Consider the following 11120-nt stretch of genomic DNA (forward strand, 5'->3'; position numbering starts at 1 on the left):
ACCATAACTCAAATTCATCAATTCCTCTACAATCTTACTTATTCACTGCCCAACTTTTGCATGCATATGAGGTTATTGAGAATACCATGCCTTGGGTCAGGTACACCTTAGTCCTCATACTGAAATCTTTGCTCTTCAACACTTTAAGAGGTCCTGTGTAGCACATCTGCCCAATGCAATATGCCATTTATTTCTTGGCTTGCTTCCATGAATGTTGATGATTCATTCAAGCAAAATGAAGTCATTGACAACTTCAATCTTTTCTCCATTTATATGGATGTTGGTTATTGGTCCAGTGGTGAGAATTTTTGTTTTCTTTACATTGAGGTGCAACCCATACTGAAGACTGTGGTCTTTGAACTTCATCAGTAAGTATTTTAAGTTCTCTTGGCTTTCAGCAATCAAGATTGTATCATTTGCATATTGCAGGTTGTTAATGAGTCTTCCTGCAACCCTCATGCCACGTTTTTCTTCACATAATCCTGCCTTTCAGATTATTTGTTCAGCATACAGATTGAGTAAATACGGTGAAAGAATACAACCCTGGCACACACTTTTCTTAATTTTAAACCATTCAATGTTCCCTTGTTCTATTTAAACAACTGCCTCTTGGTCCATTAACAGGTTCCTCATGAACACAATTAAGTGTTCCGGAATACTCATACTTTGCAATATTGTCCATAGCTTGTCATGATCCACACAATCGAAAGCCTTTGAGTAGTCAGTAGAGCACAGGTAAACATCTTTCTGGTATTCTCTGCTTTTAGCTCAGATCCATCTGACATCAGCAATGATATCCCTTATTTAATGTTCTCTTCTGAAATAGGCTTGAACCTTTGGAAGTTCTCTGTCAATGTATGATTGCTGCCACTTCTATATTACCTGTAGTAAAACTTCACTCGCATGGGATATCAATATGCCATGCTAATTAAATACAGTATTTCCAATTCTCCTGAATGAATCTACAGATTCATTTTAATTATTATCAAATTCCAGCAAGAATCTTGTGGAAACTGATAAGGTAATATAGAAAGCCTCCCCTTATAGGTTGTTATCACTGTTGTTGTTAATTCAGTTTTGACTAATGATGACCCTGTATAGGTTTCAAAGGAGTGGCTGTTGGGTTTGAACTACTGACATTGTCAGTGCTTATCCTATAGTGCCACACCAGGACTCCATGCAAAATGGTCTTTGAAAACTTCAATCTTTTCTCCATTTATCATGATACTATTTATTGATCTGCTTGGGAGGATTTTTGTTTTCTTTATACTGAAGTGTAACCCATACCGAAAACTGTGATCTTTGATCTTCATCAGTAAGTATTTTAAGCACTCTTTACATTCAGCGAGAAGAGTTGTATCAAATGCATATCGTAGGCTAACGAGTCTTCCTCCAATCCTGATGCCATGTTCTTTTTCATGTAATCCTGCTTCTTGCATTATTTGCTCAGCATACAGATTAAGTATGGTGAAAGAATACAATCAGGACACACATCTTTCCAGATTTGAAAGCATTCAGTGTCCCCTTGCTCTATTTGAATGACTGTCACCTCTTGATCTATACATAGGTTCCTCATGAACACAATTAAGTGTTCTGTCATAGCAGCACTAAATAAGACATTAGTTAATCACTTTTAGGCTCAGTTTTCTGTAAATGAGGTTAATTATACTTGTGTCACAGGTTGCAAGTATTAAATAGGGCAGGTACCACAAATCAGCCAGAAATCATCCAGCACATGCTGACCCCAATGGTCAAATGTTAGCTCTCTTCTCCCTCTATTACCTCATGCCTAAGGCTAGAGTGCTCCTTGGAGGCCAGGATGACCAAACTTCATCTCTCTTACTTTGGACATATTGTCACGAGGGTCCAGGTGTTGGAGAAGGACATCATGTTTGGTTAGAGAAAAAGAGGAAGACCACCAGTGAGATGGATTTGCAAAGTGGCAGCATCAATGGGCTTAAGCATGGAAACAATAGTGAGGTTGGCCCAGGATCGGGCACTGTTTCATTCTGCTATGCAAAAGGTTGCTATGAGTCAGTACCGACTCAATGGCACCTAACAACACCAAATAATAGAAAAATTAAAAAAAAAAACTATCAGAATTAGTTTTTCTTCAAGTGATTAAGGTTTCTACAAGTGGAATACAGGAGAAAAACTGATTCATCTGAATTAACGTATTGGTGAAGAATACTGTATATACTTCACACCAGAAGGACGATCTGTCTTGGAAGAACTACTTCCAGCATGCTCCTTAGAAGAAATAATAGTGAGATTTTTGTCTCACATACTTTGGATACGTTATCAGGAGGGACCAGTCCCTGGGAAAAGACATGTTTCTTAAAGTAGAGGGTCAGCAAAAAAGAAGACCCTCAACGAGATGGATTGACATAGTGGTTACAACAATGGGCTGAAACACAGGTGTGATTGAAAAGATGGTACAGGAGCAGCCAGTGTTTCCTTGTGTTGTACACAGTGTATTTATGAGTCAGAACTGACTTGATGGTGCCTAACAACAAGAATACAAGTCGTTCCTGACTTAGGATGTAGTTGAATTATGACGAACTGCACTTACAACTGTCTGTTTTTCTTTTTTTGGTACATGTTAGTTTTAGTAATATGGACTACATACAGTGTTCAGCATGTTGATGTTATCATTTTCTGATGATCACTCACAGATGTTCAAAGACAAGTAAAAATCGAATTTATAAAATTGCTGATAATAATTAGGCAACAATAATGAAAACTAAAGTTAAAAAATCAAAATATTCAAGTTACAATGGAACCATGTCAGGGCCTACCTGTATTCTAAAACAGGAATAGTTAAGGTAGCAATGGAAAAGTTCTTAATCCAATATTTTACAAATAAAACATAGACCTATAAAGGAGTTCTGGTAGCGCAGTGGTTACGAATTGGGCTGTGAACCTTAAGGTCAGCGGTTCGAAACTACCAGCTGCTCTGCGGGAGAAAGATGAGGCTTTCTACTCCCGTAAAGATTTACACCCTCGGAAACCCTGTACAGGGTCGCTATGGGTCGGAACCGACTCGACGGCACTTAACAACAACAACAATTATTGTTAGATGCAGTTTTTGAAGTCCTAGCCAGTCATTAAGACAGGAAACAGAAATAAGGAAACAATACTAAGAATGAATTTAATGAACAGTTTCAGAACTAATAAGAGTTATAAAGTGGCAGGATAAGCACTGGAGCACTAATCGTAAGATCAATGGTTCAAACCCACCAACCGCTCTGCAAGAAAAAGATGAATCTCTCTGCTCTGTACAGATTTACAGCCTCGGAAATCCTATACAGGGTCACAATGCATTGGAATCGACACAATGACAATGGGTTGTTTTTTGGGGGTTTGGGGGTTTAAGAAAGGAATGTTTGGCAATGACTAGCATTTCTTTACGACAACAATTTATAGCTATAAAAACAAAAACAGTACGGTTTTATTAAAAAAATAAAAATAAAACTCTAATGGGAAATGGAGGGCAAAACAATGAAACTTTACCAAGAGAACATCCATGTTATCACTCACACAGGACTACAAAATCCCTTCTAGGCATAAAATCCTCTCTTTACCTTCATATTCACCCTATATAAATATATCACTAGTGCTAATGATGACTAAATGAATGAATGGATAATTTAAATTAAAATAGCTAATATGTAGTAATAGTAGGATTTAAGATTGTGGATGAATTTCCTTTGCTTAATATCTCCTTTCCCCCCGCCCTATTCTTTCTTTTTTGATTATAACAACATATAATACAGAATGAAATAGTGAAAGTGCCTAGTTTGGCTGTAAAAGAACATGCCCATTCATAGAATACTCAGAATGCTAGTGGGTTAAGTTAAAATATCTTCTTTTATGACAACTGAGTGTTGGGGTTAATACATTTAAATTTTTTTTTAACAGATTGGGTCTTAGACATCCCGGGTAAACAGTTATTTACAATAGGCTACAAATACCTGCCTACTTCACTGTGCTACTTTGAAAAAACAGTAACAAAAGGGTTGAAAACCAATTTTGCAGCCTGAAAATGCTAGCTGAAAGTGATATATTATGTGTCTTGGATAAGATAATAAGATCTCTAGAATACTGATGGGGTGGAGGCAGCCACATTCCTCTCCTTAAACTATCCCATACAATGGGTTACACAGGCCAAGCTAATAGTCACTAAACTGTCATATTCTCTGTGTTCTCAGTCAACAAATTTATGCCAAGCATGGTGCCAGGTGTGACTGACAAAGCAAAACATGACATAAACATGGTCTTCACCATCATGGTGCCTACAACCCAGCATGATGTCCGGGAAAATGTGGAAGAGAAATGCTGGTTGGATATATAAATATGCAGATGAGCAAATATGAAGGGAGTAGGGGAAATGTGACATGTTTGGCTGGAAAAAGAGATGCCTTAGTGGGCACATGAAAGCTGTATCTAAGCACTAGAACCAGCCCTGAATCTTCACACTACAAGCAGCAACACTGGTATAATCCTGTGTAGTTTCAGAAGCAAAAGTATGATTACTGTTATAACAGTCATCACAAAGAGGTAGATTAAAGTAGATGAAGGAAATACTGCAAAGGACCAGTATTGTAAAAGACTAAGAAAAAGAACCCATACTAAAAGTGGGGGGATTCTTTGCTGGTTATCAGCATGTGAGGGGTGGGGTGAGGCGAGGGAGGGGAAGGTGGAGCACAGGGTAGGGAACAGACACAGGATAGTTTGGGTGCTGGGGAGGGGGGCAATACATGAAATGGGAGGGGAATGGAAGAACAAGGTGGATGGGAGAACAGTTAGGCAGGTTTGCATAGGCTAAGTGGGACAGAGGTAAATAATGATGTATGCATAAAAATAAAAATTAAAAAAAAAATGTCGATGAAGAAAGGCTTATTTTTTTCTTTTTTAAAAATAAAATCACTGTCTACGAAGTGTATAATGTCAGCAAAAAGTGGGTTCCTTCTCACTAGGGAAATTCTAGCAAAGCATGTATTGTCAGGTGCAGAGCAGGCCACTAAAGCTGCCCAGTTTACATTTTAGGTCTTTTCCAAAACAAAAGCGATGTCAAACAGGGAGAGAAGAAAATCATGAAAAGGAAGGTCAAAGGTGAGGAAACTACAATGAAAACAGGAGTGTCATGGTATGTCTGTAGGCTTAGCACTGGACTGCTAACCGTAAAACCACCAGCCGCTCCTCAGAAATGCTTTACAGGGTCACTAAGATTCAGAACCAACTCAATGGCACTATCACCATAAACAACAGTTTGACAATGAACACCGGGACAAACGTGACCATCATGTGCAGAGGTGAACAAGCAGTGAAAAGATTCACATTTCTCAATGCATAGGCCTAGCCTAGCACATTTGTTGAGTGACACACCAACTATGAAGAGCTGAGTTTTTCCTTCCCAATGCCGGTCATAGGTGTGAATCTTACCGAGACAGGAGCCGCCCGAGGCATCTTCCAGCATCCACTCTTCACCTTTTCTTGTCTGGGAAAACATATCTGGTTTGGGTACTATAAGTCCTGTTTTTCAGGGAAACAAAATAATTCATAACTGTTTAAACTAAAGATAAGATCTTTAGTTTAAAGGGTGACTTGATAGAAAAGTCCAGAAAGATATAAAGAACAGCTGGATGGATTCAACATGATGGCTTGGGCCTGACACAGTCTGTTTCCAGGTAGTTCCCCTGCCAGAAGGGATGGAGGATCAGCCCCTAGTCCCCTTAGACACCTCTGTACTTAGGCTCTAGAAGAGTCCTAGGCAGGGGACGCCAAGAATAGGTAAGTACTTGACTTGAAAACATTCTCAATTGACTCAATTCCAATCTAATCTTCTACATGGTACCAGTTTAAGAGTCCCAACCAACCAACACCAGTTGCCATCAAGTTAACTATGACTCATGGAGACGCATGTGTGTCAGAGTAGAACTGGGATCCACATGGTTTTCAATGGTTGATTTTTTAGTAGAATTGGTGCCTTTCTTCCAAGGCACCTCTGTGCAGACTCAGACCTCCAGCTTTTCAGTTAGCAGTCAGTACACTAATCATGTGTACTGCTCAGGGATTCCCAAGGGTCGCCAAACCAAACCCACTGCCAATGAGTCAATTCTGACTCAGTGACTCTATAGGACAGAGCAGAACTGCTTCTGTTCTGCTCTGAGATTGTAAAACTTTCTGGGAGTAGATAGTCTACCTCATCTTTCTCATGAGAAGTGGCTGGTGGGTTTGAACTGTAGACCTTGCAGTTAGCAGTGCAATGCTTAACCCACTGTATCATCAGGATTCATTCCAAAGGGTACCAAGGATGCTAAAATCAGCAGATAAGCCTTCATTGGCTCCTTATCTTACCCACTGAGACCAGGTTGCTGTAGTTCTCTAGCATCACATCCTTATACAAGGCCCTCTGGGCAGAATTCAGGTGCTCCCACTCATCTTGGCTGAACAGCACGGCCACGTCCTTAAATGTCACTGATTCCTGTAACAGCAAACCCATTCTTGTTGGTAAGGGCTACTCCTTCACAGAGCACTCTTGGTAAGGCTGCAACTGGTGCTTGAGATTCACAGGACTGTTACTGCTAAGGAAGTGGGTGTTCTGAGAAAAGTTAAGCATTACTTTAAGGGCTCCTAGGGTTCTGACTTTGCTTTACCCACCCACTTCCAAGAAATATATATTTCCTCAGCACTGGAACTTGCACTTGCTGTTTATTTTACCCAGAACATTTTCTCCCATCTCTGTCAATCTGCCCGCCCCACTACCCTTGATCTCATTTCTTAAGACCAAATTTTACTTCAAGTCTCAGAACTCATTTCCTCAGCACAATCTCCCTACTGACTCTCCCTATTGGGGTTTTGGTTTTACTTTTGGTCTTCTTCACTGGATTGTTAACTTCAAGCAGCTATGGGCCATTTCTACATTTACCAGCATCCAGAACATGATCCATGTACTCAGTATCTCTTACTTGTTGCTCAGCAATGCCTGCTCACGGACCCACCCCAACACATAAACAGAATTCCCAATGAAACAATCATTCTGCACAACATGACCTTGTTCCTTCCTCTGATCACAACTAGCCTTTCATTGGATATGCTAAAACAGGAGAGAAAAAAGAGTCTCTCTCTCAGGGTTCCTGAAATCTAACATTTAAAACTCAGTAGATAGTATGGCTATGGTCTTGTGGGTAGAGATGCAAAGAGAGTGCTCAGAATTAAGTAGAAGCACAGAGAAGAAAGCCAAAGTTCCAAGAGAAAGGACTTTTAGGGTTTTCTAGATTATTCTAGATCCCATCTCTATAGTCAAAGTTCAGCTGCATCTTTTTCTTTGTATTTTGGAAGATACTCCAGTACCTTCTCAATAAATGCTTTCTTTTGCCTAAGGTAATCTGAATTAGGATTTTGCTACCTGCACCCAACTCTTGTTCATAGTACTTAATCAAGAAACACTTGCTGGATTGAATCCATTAACCACACTGTCAGGGAATATTGTTCAGTTTTGATAATACCTGAGACATTTTAAATTCCTAATAGTATATGTCTTTTGAACAGCAATCAAATGAAGACAGCTTGTAAACATGAAATAAATTATGTGACATAGACAATAAATTTGAAGAAAAGGCTAGGCCATAATAGACTTGGATCATGGAAACAGGCTTCACAAAAAAAGTGCTAAAAATGGGCCCTGAAAAAATGAGTCACACACCCAGAGGAGTGTGTGCAGTGGCTGGGCTGTGACCAGGATGAACCTTCAACCAGTTGCTCATCCCGTCCACTGATTTTTGTCACAGACAATGAAGGACTTTGAGCCTGATCAAGAGAATGGCATTGCAACTACCCCAGCTGACACTGAATGGGGTCCCGCTTGGCTTGAGCTTCCGATCTCCCAGGAAGCTTGGGTCTTTGTTACACCTGGAGACCCTCCCCACCAGAAATTCCAGGACAATCTCCATACCCCCCACCCAAATCACCATACCCCACCCAAATTACCATACCCCACCCATTGTAAACTTCCCTAAAGAGGCTAGCATTTCTCAAAGCTTTTTAGGAATTTCTTGAGCTTGGATGTAGTCACTTGAATAATTTCATTGGTACCCAAAAGAATTATAAAAAGCAAATGTTGCTTATTGTAAAGTCCAGTAAATCTCATCTTCCAAAGAAAGATTTCATGTTTCTCCCTTCTCTCAGTTCTTGTGTTAGCCTTTACCACTTTAGACCCCTAATCTTATTGGCTAGTGCATGGAAAGAGGGCAGATTTTCATGTCAGACCCACCTTGTTCCAGTCCCAACTGTGGCACTTTGACCTTCACCAGGTTACTTAGCTTCAACACCTACTAGGATGAGCCTAATGGTGGGGGTAGGCGGAGGACTAGAGTCAGGTCACTGAATGAGACTAAATTGGGAAAAAAAGCTCCTGGTCGGGGTAAAGAAACATGCACATCTTCTTCAAATCTAAAAGACAATTTAGGGGGGAAACCCCACTTACCTGGACCACAATTGGCAGGCGCCTGACTGCCATTCCTCCTTCTGTGATTGAGTCCTCTCAGGGAATAGTGAAGCTGTGAGGAGGCTGGTCTGGCTCGAAACTCTTGCACACCTGGGATGAGATGAGACAGGGGTCACAGCGATCCAGAAGGCTGTGTGCATTCACATTCTGGGAGTTCTCAGATACATCAAAGCAGTGAATGATTCCATCAGCCGCTCCTTGGAAATCCTGTACAGGGTCCCTATGAGTCACAACTGACTCTACAGCACTTAACAACAACATCACTGTGAACATCTGAGTTAGAATCTCCCACTTGTAGAGTAAAATCACTCACCATGCTGCTATGATTTTACATCACATCTTTCCGTTAGCATCTAAATATCCTTAGAGGGAGACAGGAAAGGAAAGGAGAGAAATGCTAAGCGTGGATCAAGCACATTATCTGGTCTTAGGCTTCCTGTCTTCCAAGTTCACTCTCTAGGGTCCAGTTTAGGTGACCTGGTTGGAGTCAATGGTTAGCCAGAAGAGGTGTGTATGTGTGGAGGGGAGAGGGCGAGAAATCTTATTTACAAAAGCCACCCTCCAGCCTTCTGTCTCCCTGCTAGGCCTCCGGGGAGCTACTGCATTGGCTGCCCCTGCCCTCAGTGAGATCCTCACAGGGGGCTCAGAGCTACAAGGGCTAGCCATCACCATTGTGTAAACAGGCTTACCAGAGTCAGCTCTAGGACACACACCGGAGACCCTGGCCCCATCCTCCTCTAAATTAACCACAGATTCGTAACTTAACTCAAGATGTGCACACTTAGCAGTCCTCCCTTTATCTTTTTGGGATTAAATATCAGACATACATTCCGGGAAGTCTGGGGCACTAGACCACGTCCTCGACCCATTCGGCTTTCCCTCTGCCCTTCCCCCTGGCCCGACCACCCTGCGACCGCTCCCCCTATACGACTACAGTGCCTGATCACCACTTTGACGCCCTTCGAGGAGCTTCTACCTGCGGTGAGAGATCGCAACCGCCACATCGCAGTCAAAACACAATGAGTTGGAGACTGCAGCTTAAAATCAAAGCTGCGCTTGCGCGTTGCCCTGGGAACCGCTGAGCCGAAACCCCACAAGTCTAAAGGCTGCAGTACTTCCTAGAGCGGACTATCTGCAAGCGAAAAGTGAGGTTGTGCGCCCGCGCCAAAACGGTCCGCGCCTTGGGCCTTTCCTAGGTGAAACTACATTTCCCAGAGGCTTTGGTGGGACGTCTCCGTTTGAGGCACGTTACTGCTCGGTACGATCTCTGCGCTGTTCTGTTATCCTCGGTTTCGGTCATTGCTTTGAAATAACGCCCAGCAAAAGTTAGAAAAGTTGACGATGTGGTTAAAGTAAGTTAGTCCCAGGGCAGCACCTAATCCAGTGAGGACGGATCGGGAAAGGTCCCCGAGAAGACAGGAAGCCAAAAGCCGAAAAGGCGCCATTTTTGACCGAAAACTGTGTCCTAAAGATGTGAAAATACTACGGGACTGTTCCCTTAACTACTAGGAAACCGAATACGTTCGTTTGGCGCGGCAGGAAGGCCGGCGCTGGTTTGGTGACGTGACAGTAATAATTTACATTTGTGGGGGACTGGGAGGATACCCAGGCCCATCTGGATTGCTGCGGCAATCCAGAACTAAGCTGTGGGTGGCTGCAACTGGGCGGTAACCATGGAGACCGAAAGACGGATGAGTGAGAAATGTTCAGGAGGTAGAGTAGATTTGTTGTTGTTAAGTGCCACCGAGTCAGTAAGGACTCATAACGACCCTGTAGAGGGTTTCCGAAAGCGGCTGGTGAGCTTATACCGTCGACATTGCGGTTCAAAGGAACCCTGCAGTCCAGCACATTAACCCACAGCACCATGCCAGGACTCCTAGAGTAGATTTCGTTCTTTGTAATTTATCAGACATGAGGGTGAGGGAGAGGAAGGAGCCAGGGCTTCACTGTGCCTTACACAGTTGTGTGATATTTAGAGAGGGTGGGATTTTTGATAATCGTATTTTGATGCCCTAGACTGCGTGGTCGGTTTGAAATCAAGGTCGGCAGGTTCAAGTTCACCAGCCGCTTCTTGGAAACCCTGTTCAGGGTCGCTATGGGTCAGAACCGACTCCACGGTACTTAACAAAAACAAGTTTGCAAAGTCAGGCAAGGATGAGATGATGTATAGTGAAATCAAGCTGATAATATTTAGCTGCCTTTGTATGTTTTCATAGAACGCAGGAAGGAAAAATTGTTAATTTTAGCCATGATAAGAAAAATTCAGTAGTGTGTCAGCAGGTAATCAAGGGAATTATTAGCCACCTTTTAGGAAGCAGTGTCAGTAACTTCATGTGATACTACAGCATTCCGTGTTAAATGTTAATGATTTCATTCTAGAGAGTCTTAGAGTACTATGTGTCAGGCACTATTCTAGAAGCTGGAGAACTAGCAACAAAAACACTGTCATGGAGGATAGTCAACTAGTCAACATAACCTAGAAAACAAATAGAAAATAGAGTAGCAGGTAGTGATAACTGCTATAAATGGTGTAAAGCTAGATTAGGGGTTAAATTGTGTCAGGGGACTGGATATTATTTTAAATACCATTCTGGGGAGTTTTTTGAGGAGA

The 11120-nt window shown here is 41.9% G+C and overlaps 1 protein-coding gene across 1 annotated transcript in view; it reads right to left on the reverse strand.

Moving 5' to 3' along the window:
- The window catches only part of ZNF454 (zinc finger protein 454), a 16950-nt gene extending 7437 nt beyond the window's left edge, over positions 1-9513 (reverse strand). The window contains 3 exon segments of the mRNA XM_006874469.1: positions 5389-5535; positions 6361-6487; positions 9337-9513. Coding sequence (XP_006874531.1) covers positions 5389-5535; positions 6361-6487; positions 9337-9513 — 451 coding nt within the window.
- Between the last annotated feature and the right edge of the window lie 1607 nt (positions 9514-11120).

This window comes from Chrysochloris asiatica, unplaced genomic scaffold (assembly GCF_000296735.1).
Source record: "Chrysochloris asiatica unplaced genomic scaffold, ChrAsi1.0 scaffold00279, whole genome shotgun sequence".
In the NCBI taxonomy this organism is placed as follows: domain Eukaryota; kingdom Metazoa; phylum Chordata; class Mammalia; order Afrosoricida; family Chrysochloridae; genus Chrysochloris; species Chrysochloris asiatica.